Genomic DNA, 19,979 nt, shown 5'->3' with positions numbered 1-19,979 from the left:
ATTAATAGCTTACCAAACGTAAACTCTTATGCAAATTACGGGCACTGAGCATATAGCTGTTCAACCTGTTGTTCATATTTAGGTAGTAGGTATTCACTATTCATATTATGAATATTTTATATACTGTATAATGCAAAAACTAATAATATAGGAGACCCTTGTTGCTTAATTAATGGACATAAGGAACAAATATGAATTTATGTTTATACTCACAGGAAATTATCAAATTCAAGCAAAGAGATACATGTTAGTCTATTTATTCTGAGGAACGATAGCCCCCTACCTCCCCAAATAAAAATAATGATAAAGCCATTAACTACTAAGTAGAAAGATATATGGTACCTTTCCCATGAATTTATAAGAATTATAATTCATGGTCTTGCGGCGAGCGCGCTAGCGGTCGGCGGCGCTGCTGGCGGGAGAGGCTGCAACGCCTATGTCTAAGGAGCGATGCCGAGGGAAATCATCACCCTACAGTTGGGCCAGTGCGGCAATCAGATTGGGTTCGAGTTCTGGAAACAGCTGTGTGCTGAGCATGGCATCAGCCCCGAGGGCATCGTAGAGGAGTTCGCCACCGAAGGCACTGATCGCAAGGACGTCTTTTTCTATCAGGCAGATGATGAGCATTACATCCCCCGGGCTGTGCTGCTGGACCTGGAGCCCCGGGTGATCCATTCCATCCTCAACTCCTCCTATGCCAAGCTCTACAACCCAGAGAACATCTACCTGTCTGAGCACGGAGGAGGAGCTGGCAACAACTGGGCTAGTGGATTCTCCCAGGGAGAAAAAATCCACGAGGACATTTTTGACATCATAGATCGGGAGGCGGATGGCAGTGACAGCCTAGAGGGCTTCGTGCTATGCCATTCCATTGCTGGGGGGACAGGCTCTGGCTTGGGCTCCTACCTCTTGGAACGTCTGAATGATAGGTACCCCAAGAAACTAGTGCAGACATACTCAGTGTTTCCCAACCAGGACGAGATGAGCGACGTGGTGGTGCAGCCCTACAACTCCCTCCTCACCCTAAAGCGGCTGACCCAGAATGCAGACTGTGTGGTGGTGCTGGACAACACAGCCCTGAACCTGATCGCCACAGACCGCCTGCACATCCAGAACCCATCCTTCTCCCAGATCAACCAGCTGGTGTCCACCATCATGTCAGCCAGCACCACCACCCTGCGCTACCCTGGCTACATGAACAATGACCTCATCGGCCTCATCGCCTCGCTCATTCCCACCCCTCGGCTCCACTTCCTCATGACTGGCTATACACCTCTCACCACGGACCAGTCAGTGGCCAGTGTGAGGAAGACAACGGTCCTGGATGTCATGAGGCGGCTGCAACAGCCCAAGAACGTGATGGTGTCCACAGGCCGGGATCGCCAGACCAACCACTGCTACATCGCCATCCTCAACATCATCCAGGGAGAGGTGGACCCCACCCAGGTCCACAAAAGCTTGCAGAGGATCCGGGAAAGGAAGTTGGCCAACTTCATCCCCTGGGGCCCAGCCAGCATCCAGGTGGCCCTGTCAAGGAAGTCCCCCTACCTGCCATCAGCCCACCGGGTCAGCGGGCTCATGATGGCTAACCACACCAGTATCTCCTCGCTCTTTGAACGGACCTGCCGCCAGTTTGACAAGCTGCGGAAAAGGGAGGCCTTCATGGAGCAGTTCCGTAAGGAGGACATCTTCAAGGACAATTTTGACGAGATGGACACATCTAGGGAGATTGTGAAGCAGCTGATTGACGAGTACCATGCGGCCACACGGCCAGACTACATCTCCTGGGGCACTCAGGAGCAATGAGTCCCCAGGACAGGGACCCTCATCTGCCTTACCGGTTGGCCCAGGCCTTGCCTAGCTGACCATGCCTCAGAGCACAGATCAGGGACCTCACAAATACTCATATACACACATATGTACGTGCACTGTCTGTTGGCCTGGGGATGGGTTACTTCTCTGAGAGTATTTATCTTTAATAAAGCACTGGATGGAAAAAAAAAGAATTATAATTCATAAGGCATATCACACCACCAACTTTTAGAAGTGAAAGTCATATTGGTGAAAAAATGTTGATTTTCTGTTTTCATAAAAATTACCTGTTCAATGACTAGATATATTTTCTTAACTTTAAAAACCATTGTCTGTTCAAAACACATTATGAAAAAGTCTTTGTACCTTCTCCTCTTAGCAAATTACCATAGATCAATATAGAAAATGCTTTTCTTGTGAGAAGAGACACATTCATAAAGATAGAATGAATTCCAGCATACGCTACTCTTTCCAAGTGGGGCATCTGTACATCCCTGTCTCTGCTCTTTCTATATGTAATTCCCTCCAGATCTACCATCTGCACCTGATGACATCATGTAAACTCTCACTAAGAGCTGTGAAGCTCAAATCGCATCCAGATGTGGGGGCAAGTTCCTACAGATGACTCAGACAGTGGAATGTTCTGAGTGTAAATGACATTGATTTAGTAGCTGCAGAATTCGAGACTGCATGATCCTTTGTAGATCAGTGGTTGGCATATGTGTAACTTCTCTCTAAGTCTTTTCTTTTTGTTGTTGTTGTTGTTCTAGAACTAAATAACGCTTTGGGGTGGGAAGTCCTTCATACTGTCCTTCTTGTCTACAAAGTTGTCTCCAGGGACTCCTTTTATATTTCAGTCCTCAGATCTGTCTAGTAGCAAATATTTTGTTTTTACAGAATCAGAGTAGATAGGAGAAAGAATAAATTGGATATGAGCACAGCTGCCTGGGTGTGATGACTGATTTTATATATCTACTTGGCTGAAACAATCCGTTCAAGATGTTTCTTTATAAAGTTTTCAGATGAGATTAACATTTTTTTTATTTTATTTTTATTTATTTATTTATTTATTTTTTTATTCTTTTTTTAATTAAAATTTCCACCTGCTCCCCGTTTCCCATTCCCCTCCCCTCCTCCCAAATATTGCCCCCTCCCCCCGCTCCCCTCCCCCTATCCCCACTCCTCTTCTCCTCCCCCCACCCCATGCCCCCTCCCTCTCGATACTGAAGAGCAGTCCAAATTCTCTGCCCTGCGGGAAGACGAAGGTCTTCTATCTACGTCCAGGAAGGTGAGCGTCTAAACAGGCTAAGCTCCCACAAAGCCAGTTCATGTGTTAGGATCGAAACCTAGTGCCATTGTCCTTGGGTTCTCATCAGCCTTCATTGACCGCCATGCTCAGAGAGTCCAGTTTCAACCCATGCTTATTCAGTCCCAGACCAGGTGGCCTTGGTGGGCTCCCAATAAATCAGTTCCACTGTCACAGTGGGTGGGTGCATCCCTCGTGGTCCTGATTTCCTTGCTCATGTTCTCCCTCCTTCTGCTCCTCATTTGGACCTTAAGAGCTCAGACCGTTGCTCCAATTGAGACTCTGTCTCTATCTCGATCCATCGCCAGATGAAGGTTCTAAGGTGATATGCAAGATATTCATCAGTATAGGATAGGGTCATTTCAGGTTCCCTCTCCTTAGTTGCCCAAGGTACCAGCTGGGGACATCTCCCTGGACACCTGCGAACCCCTCTAGAGTCAAGTCTCTTGCCAACCCTAAGATGGCTCCCTTAGATAGGATATATACTTCGCTGCTCCCGTATCCTCCCTTCCTATATCCCAACCATCCCAATCCCCCGAGCTCCTCCCATCCTCCCCTTCTCATGTTTCTCATCCCATTTCCCCTGTGCCCCATGCCACCTCACCTGCAAGTTCCCAGTTTTTGCCCTGCAGAGATTAACATTTAATGGGTGGATTTTGATTTCAACAATCCTTCATAAAATAAGTAAACTTCATCCAGTAAGGTGAAGATTTGAACAGAATAATATTAATGCTCTTCTCTGGCTATTTAGGATCGAATTTTGCCTACAGACAGAGTCCTATCTGGAACTCTTTGCATATTTTTCTTTTCATTGACGCTCCTCTCTCCTCTTTTTTCCTCTCCTCCCCTCATGTCTCCCACTCTCCTTCCTTATCCTCTTCCTTCTTCCTTTCATTTTCTGTCATCTTGGTTCCGATTTTGAGGAGAATCTCAACTAATACACAAGATACAAGTAATTAGCTCAATGTATATACCCTCCTTTTGGCTTCTGCTTTTTACAAGCTCTATCCAAAAAAAGTGGTCCTCATTACTTACTGTTTTTATTTCAAGACTCTGACTCTTCTAGCATAGCCTTCATCTGTCTTCTTCTGTAATTCAGTTATCCTACATGTCAGAGTCCATCCACTTCTGACTTCTGACACTTAAAAGATCTAATTCAGAAAAGAAAAGTCCTTAAGTTCTCAATCATTTTTTATTGAAAGCTTAGCTTCTCAACTTTTTTTGCTATGTACTTTTGAAAGTCAAATCTGGGCAATGTCTTTTTTGTTCTGTTTTTTAATCTTTCTTTTTTTTCAAATAAATGTATATTTGTGTACCTATGTTTAGAAAGCCAATGTCAACTCCAGACAATGACTTTTTTGTTTTGGTTTTTATCTTTCTTACTTTAAGAATCAATAGATATTTGTGGATCTACACTTAGCGAGCCAGAGGCAAAAGAAATCATGAGAGGAAGTTTTAAAATTGAGATAATATTTCTAAACATTGCCATTCTACAAGACAGTACCATAAAGCAGTATTATCAGTCCTGATTTGGGGTACAATCATCCGGATCTGAAAAACCTAACAAATGTTGAACCCAACTGTAAAATCAGTCTGATTTGATTGGTGTAAGGTTCAGGTATTATTATTTTTTCTATTTTGCTAAACAGCTCAGGTTATCCTCATTTAGGAGAGACCAGACACTGGAATCCCTTGATATGTAAAGAAAGACATTGCAATGGCCTCTCCTGTGCTGTGTTACTGGAAGTAGTCACCTAGGTCTTTGAGACCCAGACTTCACCTATAGTTTCAGCCTGCTCATATGAAGAACAAGAAAGTAAATTTCAATGTCTTCAATAAACGTTCCACCACTAACATTCTGGAAATTGGTTGCTGTGAGAACTGAAGGAGAGACTGGAATAATGGTTGATAAGAATATATACACACTATACACCTGGAAAGAGAGAAAGTCAGTCTAGTCAAACAATTAAGACATCTGCTTTGTGCTATGTTTATATGGAATTACTATAAGAACCCAGAGGTCTTTTCATGTGATGACCCTTCATTTACTAGGTTTACTAGACACCACATCAACTTAGAGGTAGTACTACAGACTACCCCACTCCCTCAGGCACTGGCTAAGCTCAGGGAGATGCATTCTAATGATGTCATTTTTAAATTATGTCTCCAAAGGAGTGAAAAACGTATTGAGCACTCCCTAGTAGAGCAGACTGAGGTAAGAATTTTGCTTAAACATGGTGTGTGGGAACTTTATTGTCATGTGAAAGTATTAAGAGATAAGACTTTCAAGTGGTAATAAAACCATGGATGTATGGAATTAGGATAAAGAATAGGTTCTATTGATGGTCTTGAGGTTTGAGGAATAGCATGGGTTTTGGAAAATGTTCAGACTAATTTTGAAATGGTGCCTTTGGAGAACCCAAAAGAGAAATTAAAGAAAGCTAAAAATGACGAGAAACTTCTAGAAAGTGATAAGAACTTAAATATAAATGGGTGAGATAAAGAGATAAATATAATTCAACATATGGATTAACTGAAGGAAAAAAGCAACATGGTCATATTATTAGATGCCAAAAAAATCTTCGACTAAATCAAACATCCCTTTATAATAAAGACAGGTTACTGAAAGCTCATTGCTAACATCAAATTAAATGGAGAAAAATTCAAAGCAATTTCACTAAAATCAGACACAAGATAGGAGTGAGAAGTTCAAGCTCAGCTGTGCTGTGTGGGAACCACACAGAGTGAGCACACCTGGGCCTCACGTCATTTTTTTCAAGGTCACAGAAAGCCACACCCTATCTTGGTCCCACTGCTTAAAGATAATGGTTGGCAAAGATTCCCTATCATCTCCATACCTATTCAATATAGGACCTGAAGTCTTAGCTAGAGTAATAAGACAATTGAAGGAAATCAAGAGGATTCAAATTGGAAAAGAAGAATTCAAAGTATCATTAATTGCAGATGATATCATAGTAGATAGACATAAGTCACCTAAAAATTCCCCTGGGAAACTCCTACAGCTAATAAATAAATAAACATTTACAGCAATGATTATGGGAAAAAAACTAACTCACAAAAATCAGTAGCCTTCTCATCTACAAGTAGACTGCAAAAGAAATAAGAAAAATGATACCTTTTACAATAGCCTCAAAAATATAGGAAGTAAAAGACCTGTATAATCCAAACTGTAATAGGTCAAAGAAAAAAACTGAAGAAATAGGAAACTGGGAAGATCTTTCACACACAATCAGCAGCAGGATTCCCTTAGTAAAAGTTGTTCTCCAACCAAAAGCAATGTACAGATTCAATGCAATTCCCATAAAAATTCCACTACAGTTCTTCACAGATCTCATTAGGACAATTTTCAGTTTCTTATAGAAACATAAAAACCCTAATACAATCTTTAATATAAAAGAACTGCTGGAGGTATCTCCATGCCAGATCTCCAATTGTTCTACAAAGCTATAGCATAAAAACAGACACATTGAACATTGGACTCAATTGAAGACCTAGACACAAATCTATACATATACAAACACCTGAATTTTTATAAAGGAACCAGAAATATACACTGGGAACAAGATAGCATTTTCAACAAGTGATGCTGGTCAAAGAGGATGACTGCATGTAGAGACAACACAAATAGATCCATACTAATCTCCCTGCACAAAACTCACCTACAGATGTATCAAAAACCTCAATGTAAAACCAGATGCATTGAGCTCAATAGAAAGAAAGTGGGAAATAGTCTTAAATTGATTGGTGAATAAAAAGACTTTTTGTACAGAACATTTTTAGTGTAGGTACCAAGATCAACAACTAATGTTTTGGACTTCATGAAACTAAAAAGCTTCTACATAGCAAAGGACACCATCTCTGAAATGGCCAGCCAACTATAGAATGGGAAAAGATGTTTACCAACTACCTATTAATAGAGAATTGATATCTAAAATACATAAAGAACTGAAAAAATGTTATCAAGAAAACAACCCAATTGAATAAGCGATACAGATCTCAACAGAGAATTTTCAGAGGATTTCAAAAGTCTGTAAAGCATTTAAAGATGTGTTTTACGTCCTTAGCCACCAGAAAAATGTAAACCAAAACTACTTTGAGATTCCTTCACCTGTCTGAATAGCTAGGATCAATAGAACAAATGACAGTATATGCTGGTGAGGATATGAAGAAGAAAACGGATCCTTTGCTGGTGGGAGTGCAAACCTGTACAGCCGCCAAAAAAGCACAGATGTACCTCAATGAAGGCATAAGTCACAAACAATTCCACACCAGTTTGGAATTAGATTATTAGAGAGGTTATTTATTTTAAGGGGGAAAAACTTATAGATCACCGTCCCAGACAACAGCCCTGTGTGCAATCAGGAATGGAGCCTACTCGCCAGAAGCAGAGCAAGAAGCCAGAGCAAGCGCAGAGGGAAGTGACTGCTTTTTTAAAGGGAGAGAGACCACGCCCCAGTGGGCTGGTATCTCAGCAGCTATTGGCTGAAGGAGCGGAAGGAGCTCCCGCAACACCTCCCCCTTTTGTTTAAGTAAGAGAGTTCTAAACCTACTATGAAATTATATACAATAAGTACAAATATCCTATTCTAATTATCTTAAGTCTTGTATAATAAATGACTTGGCCAAGTCATCAACCCCATCGAAGATCTGAGAAGGGAAATAATGTTATGCAACAAATTAGAGAGACAACTAGCTACCTGGGCAATCACCAAAGGTCACATTTGCAGCAATGAAGCAACCAACTTTGGCTAAGGCCTAACATAACTGACATACCATTTTCAAAGGCAAGAAACTTTTCAAAACTATCTTACTGAACTGAGGGGAGCAGAGGCAGTGGAAACTATACTGGTGATTTATTATAAAAGTAGAAATGTATTTTCAGTAAAAAAAAAAACAATAAGGAATAACATAACTAAAACATAGCTAGATGGAAAATACATTTTTATAATTACTTCAACTTTCAAACTCTCTTACCATCACTATTTCTGCTATGTCTGGTACACAAAGAATTAACATTAAACATGGTGCTTCGTGCTTGTACCAGTCAGAACCAGTTGCTACTGCGTTTTGACTCCAGAGAGTAGGTACCAGAGAGAAGTACACTTGTTGGTGACATAATCCTATATAACCTTCCCTGGGTTTGATAAATCAGTGAAGAGTTCAGGCTGTTTTTCACTGGAGGTCTTGAACGGACAATAAGAAAAGTACAACATGGAATCTGAGGGCATAATTTGATTATAACAGTGGGCTGTGATTGCCAGAACACCTTTCCCCTTAAAATGCCATTTTAAAAGCTTTTGTGGCATCATGCCAAGAATCTCAAAAGATTTAATGCATCACTTTCAATGCAGTCAAAGGTGCATTTGAGTTCTGTAAAGTGTGCTTTTCCAGGAAGAGGACAAAAGAGACACATGCTTTAGATTCTGTTAATTATTAGAGCCCGAAAGTGCTCATATTAACAATCGCTTTACCATTATCAGTTATCTAGTACAAGGGAAGACAATTATTTAGCAAAAGAACAATCACTAATGCTTTTAGTTAAGAAAAATGTGAATGCTAAGCACACATGCTTTTTAATTTCTTAATCTTTGTAGGAAGTTAAACAGTGGGGACAAGGGAAGAGGGATGAGAAGCCAAGGCAAGGAGGAAGCGTAGCAACTGTTTCCGTGAGAGATCAACTGGGCAAGTATGTTCATGCTGTCTGCCTCCAAAAGCAGCCAATGGAAGATCCATCCACTGGTGTGGTCAGACCACCTCCTTCATACACAGTTGTAAACTGTGGGCCCTTCTGTTAAACATTACAAGAACTGTTCCTGCAAAGATGTTTTATTTTCCCCTTTATTATTATCATCTTTTAGAAAAGCTGTTGTGTTCCTTCCATACTTAATTTAAAGAGCATTAGAAATTCTACAAATGTGAAAGAAAGGGGATGGGGCTTTAGCATCTTTATAGATCTTTAAGGGCTTTAACCAAATTGACTCCAAATACTAGAGAAATGTGATGAGAGGTCTTGTAACTCAAACATTTCTTTACAGGTTTGCCAAGGAGTGGACATGCATGCCAGCTTTTTTATCATCAGCCTCTTTGTTATCACACCAAAAAGTTCTTAATGTGCATTTCTTCATACAAGTCACAATTCCTGTACTTCCCTCACTAATCCAGCTGATTTTTTCCTTCTAAAGCAAAATTTTATCAATGATGGACTTGGTGAAAACTCATATATTTGGCCCTGCTCCTTAATCTGAGTAGCTACTGCAGGTTATTTTCCTATTGTATACAGCTCTGTCAGTTTATTACTGTGCAGGTCCTGTGTTTTAAAATCTGAAGAATTTAAGAAGAGGAAAATATGGGTATCCTGGATATAGGAAGGGAGAGAGAGAGAGAGAGAGAGAGAGAGAGAGAGAGAGAGAGAGAGAGAATGATCTTTGTTTTGATTCTTCAATAGATCAGATGGCGAATTAGCTGATATACTGATTCTAACGTAAATCTGGAAACATCCCATAGATATCCAGAAATGTTTTATCAGCTGAAATCTTGGTATCTCTTAATCAAGATTATACCTCAAAATTTTATTTCCTTAAATTTATTGAAGCACTAGAAACCTAGAAGAAAGTTGAGACTGTAACAATGTGGCACTCAAAATTATCTTTCAGTTTGCTTAGCCATCCTCCTGGAATAATTGATCTAAATGACTCCTCACTATTCGTCTTCTAGGAGATGCTTCATCCTGTAAACAGAACTGAGCTGAACAAGCTGCGCTTGCCCCGCAGGTATGCCTGGTCATGTATTGGCTTCAACAGTGTACTAGGCTGAAGCAGCACCCCAGCTACAGTGATTGGTTTTAAATCTGAACGGCCACCGCTTGGAACAAATCAATACTGGAGTTGTTTTCTTTCATTCCCTTAGGTTTTAAAGTGTTAGGTAGAGAACTCAGTCTTGCGACTTGAGAGGGAGCTGATAAATTGGTGCTTTTAGATGACTAAAACTTTAAGATGTCTTTGATTTGAAAAACTTCCCCTGGAAAATCTCTGAAGCAAATTTTTCATAGGTGACTGAAATTCTAAATTCTGTTTCTGGACTTTGCTGAAACATCTTCTCATGTGACACACCCTAGTAAGATTAAAAGCCCAAAGAGAAAAAAAAATCACATAAATTTGCCTGCTTTTCTTTTATAGGAGGCAAAACCTGACTCAGGTCCCAGCATAAACCAGACTAAAGCAAATGCAGCAAAGAAATGTGGTCTACCAGGCGCCTCCCTGGCCTGAGTGAACGAACTGTCATCATCTTGTTTTGTTTTGTTTTTAGTTTTTAAATTTTTATTTGTCATAGAAAGTTTTGATTAAAATATAGTAATTATACGTAATAGTGGATTTTAATAAAAATTTTCGCACATTATTTAAAGTGACCTATCACATTCACTTCCATTACCCTTTTGTCCCCCTTCTCGGCCTAATCTTCCTCTTCCCACCAAGTTCTCCTTCTTTTTTCTTGTCCTTTTGAGTATGTGTGACTCAATAAGCTCACTCCGGGTTGTTCACCTGACCGAGGGTAAGGAGTTATTACCTCACCAGTAGCACTGTGGGTAAGGAGTTATTACAAAAGCGCGAACACCTCACCAGTAGCTACTCCAAGCATAGCAATGGGATTCCTCCTCGTGTTTTCACGCATGTAGGCCTCTTCGCTAAACACAATGATCTCCAGCTCCACTAATTTTCCTGAAAATGCCACGACTTCACTTTGCTTTACGACAATGAAACTCCATTGTGTATACACAGCATTGTGTATACACAGCATTGTGTATACACAGCATTGCCATTATCCACATGTATTGGTGACTCTGTTTCCTATTCACTGTGAACAGAGCAGCGTTTATCTCCAATTATAGATGCTCTTTCCGGGGAATGTCAGTTCAGTTCTTCTGGGTATGTAACACGTTTACAAGCTCATGACTTTGACTTGCAAGTAAACTGACCCTATCATAGCCTCTCTGGACTTCTGTATTAGGCCTTGTTTGTGTTTTGTCTTTAGGTTGAGGAGATTAAAAATTAGCATTTGCTGAGAGCTAGGCACACTTGAAAGACATTTTCTCTAATATCCATAACAACCCACAACGCACATACTATTCTTTATGTATAGAAACTGGGCTGAAAGTAGGTTAAAATATAATTTCACTCACTTGTTTAAGGTCAGAACAAGTAAATTGAAGCAGCCAATTACAACCTGTAAATTGGAATTTTAAAAGTATTTATGATAAACATGCTATGAAACTCCTGTGTTAGTAACAATTAATGCAATCTCCTATGTTGCTCTAGCAACTATAGCTAAAAACAACCTAGGAGATTTTGTGGGGTTTTTTTAGTGCTCCATTAAAAAAAAAAAATGTTTGAAAACTATCTTCCATGCAAGTCCTTATACAATTTTGCAGGTTTAGTTGGTTCAGTCTTTAGCTGGCACTAGCACTTATTTCCTAGAGCATATATCTAAATTGTGTTGTTTGCAGAAGCATGTAGCAGTCTTTTGAAGTATTTTTGAAATAAGATAGGAAATCTATTGGTTACCGTGCTACTAACATTCTTTCAGGAGATACGACCCACGACTATGCTGGCACACCACCTAGCTTTTGTGCGTTTGATAGCACCACACTTTTAGGGTGTCTTGCCATACTACTTTCTTTGATGTAAGGAGGCCGCTTGTTGGCTCGCGACTGCTCAGCCCAGAAATAATCACACAGAAACTATATTATTTAAATTATTAGCTTTAGCTTCTTATTGGCTAACTCTTACATATTAATTTAACCCATCTTTTATAATAACTGTCCTGGTAATGGCATCTCTTCACAGAAATAAAATCCTAAGACAAACTTGTATATATATATCAAGGCCTATAGTTACAGAGGAAGAACCCGAACATATAAAATATATCTGATCTTGTAAAAAGACAAAGGTGAAATATTTGACTCCTGCATTCCTTGAAGAATCACTGGCAGCATGATGACTGTAAAACTATGTATTCTGTAACTTTAAATTTAACAGAAAGAACCTGCATTTTGGTCGAAGCTAAAAATCTAATCACAGGTTTAGACTCTTTGGAAATCAGTTTTCAGGTGGTACCTTGGAAGCAATTTATTCTGCTTGGAAGTAGAGGACACTATTTTAAGGTCACATTCAAAGGACAAACTATCCCTTGTATTATGCTCTGCATTCTGTGGAACATGACATAGTTGTCTTTAAAGAGAGATGACTTGAGCCAAAACAAAAGAGCCTTTAAATCTGAATGTAATAGCCAGAGATTTTCAGAGATGGAAAGACATTGCAGGAAGTTTCTAGGAGCCCAGTGTGAACTAGTGAGGGACTCAAGGAACAAGACCCTGCCAATAACTGCATGTGCTAGGAAGTGGGGTACATGAGCATGGAGCCTTGCTGACACATTGATTTCTTTCAGCGCTGGGAGATCCTGAGAACAAAGTCTGGATGTTTGGTTAAGAGTGTTTTCACTTATTACCTGACTGTCATTTAATCAGGAGACTTTGTGGTGCTTTTTATGAAGAAAAATGAACTAAGAGAATGTCATGTTCCTAACATGTAAAAAATATGAACGTTCAACTCAGAAAACAGTGAATTTGGAAAAGAGCAAGGAGCTTTTGTAAGGAGCAAAGAAAGGGGGAATTATGTAACTACACTATAATCTCAAAGAATTCAAAATGAAGAATCAAAGAAAGTGACCATTTGAAACACTTAGCAATCTTTGGTACAGTCTGTACTTAATTTATGTTACCTCTCATCATTAATATGACTATTATTACTGAGATTAGGCAAAATTTCTAAAGGAAATTGGAATATTCCATAACAAATCCATACTAGGCAAAGTTTACTAATTAATATGCCGGTGAGGTTATCTTGACACAGTCAGATGTAAATAGTCAAATCTCTGGTTTTCATTTGAAATATAATTTGTTCTAATGATGACATTTCCCAATGAAAGGTAACATCCCTGGTCCTTGCAGGTACTCAGCACAAATCCACCTCTCAAGTTTTGACAATGGGTAGAGGATGATTTACCCTTCAAGGATCTCTCTTACAACTGCCCACTAAATGTGGCGCTTAATTTTTTATATATTAACTGTAAAACTGAAGTACTTTTGCCAACTAAGAGAGCCCAGGTGGGATTCATGAGATAAAAATGAGACTACTTAGAATGTAGTCTCCTTATCAGATTGAAGAGTCATGTCAACTCATTCCAGCTCAGGTTGATATGCAGCAGGGCTAGAGCCCACACTCGGAACTGACAGATTATAAGTGTGCATTTGTGCATATGTGAGGCAGAGTGGCAGCTATTCTCTGACAGCATTCGTCTTGAGCTATGAGACAGGAGCTGCTAACCTCGTGATCCCAGTGAGACTTGCTTTGCCTCCATAACTACCACGTATATTCTGTAGTATTAACAAATTGTCAAGGGTTATTCCTCCTTATTATCAAACGGAGGTCTCATTTACACCATAATTCTTATTTTAAAATCCAATTTAAAATATTTTAAAATACATCAATGTTTTGAAATCTTAGGAATCAATAGTAATGTGTATCACCACAAATCAAAAGTCTACAACAGGCACACAGAATACAAGTAGAAATTATTCAGATCTCTCCTGTTTTGAAATCCATGGAACAACAAACAAACAATCCTCAGTAGACCAGCAACAAAAACAAAACTGAGACATCATACTGTCTGATCTCAAACTATTATCCAAAGCTTTAGTCAGTAAACTACATGGTTCTGGCATAAAAATAGACATATCAATCAAGAAACAGACTCAGTCTCATCAGATCCAAAAACTGAAAAAGAAACAGATGAAAGGATCGAATTCAAAACAAATCTAGAAGTATAAGATGGAGTTTTGGGACAAGGTCATGGTCAGAAGTATTTTGGAGTTGGCTCAAAAATCATAGGATATAATGCAAAACTAGAAAAAAAAACAACAAACTCTAAAGCTTCTTACTGCAGAGGAAATGGCAATAGCGTACAGAGGAGAGAAGAGTGTCCAATTCATTGACCAAAGGTTGGTACCGAGAGTGTACTAAGAACTCAAACAAAAGAAAAAAAAAGTTCATGCTCCTAATGCGACAATATTTAAGGAAAGGACAGTTGACCCAAGCAATGTCTGACAAACATGAAAAGTGCTACATACCATTAGACCCTAGGGAAATGAAAATCAGAACTACAAGGGAATATCACCTCATTCCTGTAAACTGGGTCTATAAAACGACTGAGAATGGCAAGAGCTGGGCTGCAGAGAAGGCTCAGAGGGAAGCGTGCCTGCTGAATATGCTGACTCCCAGAGATTGGAACCGCGGAAGCCATGAACCTAACATCTCTATACCTACATTATTGTGAAATTTTGAATTAACCCCTTTAAAGTTATGTTATTCTATTTACCCATTCTCCCTATAAGTTTCTGTCTTATTCTTTATAGCAATACACATCTTCTTTGTTGGCGATGTGTTTCAGCATTGCTGAATCTGATGGATAGTAAACCAAGGCTTGTTGACTCCATTGTAAAGAAATTGAAGACCTCTACTTGCAAAGTAAGATGGCAGCCAGAGGGGTAAATGCAGGGGGCACAATGAGTCGCAGTCCCAATTTCCCTGGAGCTACGCTCCAGGAGGAGAGGCAGTGATAACACAAGCCATGCAGTGTCTGAGTGAGAAGATGAGAAAACAAGAATGTACACTCTTTAGGGAAATTTTCTAATTTATAATTGTGTAAAATTTGCATAACCACACATAGCCTCAGCAATAAAATTCGGGGAGCTTTCCTAGTTAAGAATTTACTAGATCTGTCATCAATCCATGCATTGCAGTTTCTGTTAGTTATGGCCTCCTGTGTGTATAGTAGTGTACGAGTAAACACTGAAATACAAAATTTATGACACCTAAAATAAAATGCTAGCAACTTAATTCCTTAGAGAGAAGCTTGTAAACTTTTAATTGGTGTTTCCTAGAGAATTTACACTTACTGTTAGAGAAACTCCCCTTCACTTTCATCAATACTTCTTATTTTATTGGTCTTATATTTTTCTTTTTTTATTGAGCTATACATTTTTCTCTGCTCCCCTCCCTACCTCTCTCTTTCCATTCAACCCTCTCACAAGGTCCCCATGCTCCCAATTTACTCAGGAGATCTTGTCTTTTTCTAATTCCCATGTAGATTGGGTCTATGTACATCTCTCTTAGGGTCTTCATTGTTGTCTAGGTTCTCCGGGATTGTGGTTTGTAGGCTGGTTTTCTTTGATTTGTGTTTAAAACCACCTATGAGTGAGTACATGTGATAATTGTCTTTCATTTTTCATGTAGTATATTCTGACTAGAGTTTCCCTTCTGCCAATTCCTCCCTGATCCGTCCCACCTGCCCAAACCTACTAACTTGGCTGCTCTTTCATTAGAAAACAATCAGGACTGACAAGGGAGCTGCCGCTCCCCTTTCCCTGCTACAATACTCAGGAAAGTGGGCCCTGCTCTTTGTTTGGGGAGCACAGTGGATCTTAATAGAGATGCGTGATGTGAAAGACTCAAGAATAAATCAAAAGTCATAAGTTAAAAAAAAGAAAACAAACAGGAGTAAATAATCAATGAGTACAAACCCGAATAGGACACAAACAAACAAACAAACAAAAAAAGCCAAACTAAAAGCACAAGAAGCAAATAAAGGCACAGAGACCTATGCATTTGCATGCATACACATGGTGCACATAAATTTATAAAGCACACAATATATACAAATAAAAATAAAGAAAGCATGAGTAACAATGTCATGATGATCAAAGTCTGTGGAACAGTATAATATGAAATTTTTTTTTAACACAACTGCCCCTAATTTGATGTGAGGCCTAACTCTGGTTCCTGTTTGCTCTAGAGAGCATAAATGAGAGTAAATAGCTGAGGACATAGATATTAATGCTTGAATTTAAATATTTACACTAATTTTTAGAAATGTTTTATCAGTAAAAATAAGTTGTTTTATCCTGAAAATATTCTTTTGAGTTTTATATTTGTTAATTTAAGCAAATGGATGGATCTAGAAAACATCATATTGAGTGAAGTAACTTAGGCCCAGAAAGATAAATATATGTACTCACTCATAAGTGTCTTTTAGACATAAAGCAAAGAAAACCAGCCTACAATTCACAATCCCAAAGAACCTAGACAACCAAGAGGACCCTATTGGAGACATACATGTATCTAATATACATGGAAAATAGAAAAAGACAAGATCTCCTGAGTAAATTTGGAGTGTGGGGATCATGGGAGAGGGTAGAAGGGGAAGGGTGAAGAAGGGAGGGGAGCAGAGAAAATACATAGCTCAATAAAAACAATAAAACGTAATTGTACTCATTTCTGCTCTATTTACTGGTAATATAGTTTAGAATCAAGCATACCCATGTAAAATGGGAAAGGAGAATGTGTATTCTGTACAGCTGCTCTGGTAGTTAGAGGTCATTGTCTACCTAACGATCACATTAGACCGAAGATAAATTATGAATAAAATAAATATGTTGTCAAAGCACATCAAAATGAAACAAGTTAACCAACAGTAGATGGGAAACAAGTATCTAATTCTAAAATCCTGTTTAGAAGCCAATTAAGGTGATATAGGAGCCTAGAATTTCATTTATCAATAAAACATCTCTAGGCTTGCTAATGATTAGACATAGGATCATTTCCTGTCCTCTAATAGATAACAAACAGTTCTGACACTGTGTCCTTTAATAAAGCACCAGAGAAACAGCTCAGTACATTCCAAGAGAAAAACAAATCACAGCTTGTCGGTACTACATGGCTCCTGGGTTCTGCCAATGAAATAATGACATCATCTGACCTTTGCGTTTTACTTGAGAATCCTGCCAGGATCCGAGGCTAAGAGGCTATTGCTTTATCTAGAAACTAATTATATCCTTTAGAAAGGAAGTTATCCAAACTCATATCAATGTATAACTGGGAATACATTACAAGGTTTCTTATGGATTCAATACATCTTATCTTCTTACAGTGAGGAAACAGAATGGCCAAGCGAAGAGATAATCTCCTAAAGGTTCTTTTGTTCCCTGATCCAATTTGACTTAATACCACTATTCTCTAAAGCATCACTTCTTCAGATGTGTGTTAAGACATTTTAAGGTGATAAAGCATATTTATAGGGAGAACCATGAATTATCTTATTTTTTAACGCAATCACAGTGATACTTAAGATTGATGAGGTGAATGAGAATAATGGCAAGATCAAAGTCATTAATTCTCAACTTTTATAAAATTCCTTTCCATAACATCATATCTCTTAAGAGCTGGGTGCTCAACATTTGCTGTGGTAAAAAGCAAGGATTCTAGGCTAATGGATGATCATTGGATTAAGTGCTTGACACACAAGAATCAAGGACCATCCTTAAATTCCCGGATTCCGTGTAAAAATTCTGGGCATGGTGGTTCACACTTGTAATCCTGTCACTGGGAAAACAGACATAGGAAGGTTCCTGAAGCTCCCTCCAGTGAGCCCCAGAGCTTCTAGAATCTCTAAATCAGGGAATCTTATTTTAATTAATAGTCAGATGTTAATTTTGGGCTAAGGATACTATTGAGTCAAAACCAAAATACATATGACTAAAATGCTGAGAGACCATGAAAGAAGAAAGTTTAGTAACCTCTGCCTTTCAGGTATCTTCCCCTTTGTCAGTATGTCCCATCAATGTCTTGTCAAAGCAAACTTACTGCATGGAGAGGATCCCTTTTACTGAAGCTAAGACAAAATGAATTTTAGATCATCAAGATATTATGGAGAAATTTTCTCCATGTCTCATGTTAAATATTTGTCACCTAAGGACAGCCATCTGTTCTCTGCATTTCTGATTTGGCCACAGTCTCTACTCTGCTTGCCAAAATTCTTAGATGGTTGATGGCTTGATTTTCACAATCAGGATGTGTTGGGGTTGGCTATTGTATCTGATTATTTATAGCATAATTTATTCTAACTTATTTATCTTGTACATTTCTCAGAACAAAAGATCCATATCTCATAAATACAATATTTTATTTATAATCATGTTGTAAGCACCACAATTCAGTCATTTATTCTTTCTGTTCAAGTTGGAGAGCTGGAAATCAAATATCCAGTCGTTATGAGTTACTCCCAGCAGAAGAAATGCACAGAAATTTCCATTTACAATTGCTGTGAAGTATCTGCAAGAGATGTTGGAAGGTTTTTCCCTCTTGTATGTTTTCTCCCATTAGAAAAGAGTAGGCTTGTACTTTGTTTGTTGTGTTTGGCTGCTTAAGCATTCTTTAAGAGATCCAAATATCATGTGTCCCAAAATTTCCTCACCAGCTTCTTTCTCACACTGTATCTCTTCCTACCTACTTTTATGACCAACTCAACCTTAAATACCTCAACTTCTTTTTTTCTCTATTCCAAACAATTAGTAGGTTGCTTAATAAACATCACAAGTTAATGCTAAGGCAATTAGATACTCTTCACAACATGATAGCAAGGCCCTAGTGGTGAATTTACATCATCATGTAAGATGTAGACATGGAGAAACAGAGAAGGTGCTTAACTAGAAGATTTTCCCTTGTTGACAAACATTCATAGTGCTGAAGGTACTATGCATATTACAGGAGAAGAAAAGCAATCATCAGTCTCACCCAGCTACAAAAACCCATGCGCTACAATAACAACCTGCCTGCAAAGTATCCTGGTACAATAGTGGCACAATCATTGTGGGAATAACCAACCACAATTGGATTGGTGTTAAGGCCCACTCTATGAGATGAAACTCATACCTGACTCTGCTAAAGCATCCAAGAGTCTGCGACTAGATGTGTCACAAGTAGTAGGGAAAACCTACTACTGATAGTCCATTGAAACAATATGGCAATAAAATAATTCATAATAATGTATTTCTATACCTATAGATCAATGTCTTGTTCAACACACACCAGAGAAGCTTCTTATTGCAGTAGATGGAAAATAATACAAAGCCCACTCAGCCCTAAATGGGAAGTCTTTATCAAGCCCATCCGTTCACGCATCTATGTGGAAGAGGACAATAAGATTACAGAGGGATTGCTAGTGCCACAGGGGATTGATGACTCCAAGGAAACTGCATCTGGACACAACAGGAGTGGTACATGTCTGAACTCACACAGACTGTCACAGCATGCACAAGGTGTGCATAGGCACAAACCATACAAATCTCCAGAACTGAAAGGGAACAAATTCTCATCTGTAATCAAGAAGCTGCTTGCAACTGATACCTACTGAGAAAGGAAAAATAAATTTCCTCTAATAGAGTATCACTGGGTGTATCAGTCACAGTCCAGAGCAGGCCTCATAACCAGAATTAGCTGGCTACATAAAACAAAATCCTTTTTAAGGGGGTGGGGATTTTTTGTTTTGTTTAGGAATTTTTTTGTATTATTGGATTTTTTTTCTTGTTTTTATTTTTGTTGTTTTTAAGAGAAAAAAAGGACAGAACATTAAGTTGGGTTATCGGGATGTGGGAAGACTGTTGGAAGAGTTGGTGAAGAAAAAAGAATGTTATTCGAAATTATTTCATGAAAGAATTTAAATGAGCCGGGAGGTGGTGGCGCACGCCTTTAATCCCAGCACTTGGGAGGCAGAGGCAGGCGGATCTCTGTGAGTTTGAGACCAGCCTGGTCTACAAGAGCTAGTTCCAGGATAGGCTCCAAAACCACAGAGAAACCCTGTCTCGAGAAACCAAAAAAAAAAAAAAAAAAAAAGAATTTAAATGAGAACAAAACAACAGCAACCAAAGAAATGTATCTTTTGCATTTGTATT

General features: G+C 38.9%; 1 protein-coding gene across 1 annotated transcript; it reads left to right on the top strand.

Moving 5' to 3' along the window:
- The first annotated feature begins 410 nt into the window (after positions 1–410).
- LOC130865914 (tubulin gamma-1 chain-like) lies at positions 411–1,988 on the top strand. Its single transcript, XM_057757060.1, has one exon. The coding sequence runs from the start codon at positions 451–453 to the stop codon at positions 1,804–1,806; it is 1,356 nt and encodes a 451-aa protein (XP_057613043.1). The 5' UTR covers positions 411–450; the 3' UTR covers positions 1,807–1,988.
- Positions 1,989–19,979: the final 17,991 nt, after the last annotated feature.

The sequence above is a fragment of the Chionomys nivalis genome, chromosome 24 (genome assembly GCF_950005125.1).
Source record: "Chionomys nivalis chromosome 24, mChiNiv1.1, whole genome shotgun sequence".
NCBI lineage: Eukaryota > Metazoa > Chordata > Mammalia > Rodentia > Cricetidae > Chionomys > Chionomys nivalis.
Note: the sequence above shows the minus strand (reverse complement) of the source record. Positions and strands in the feature narration are given on the sequence as shown.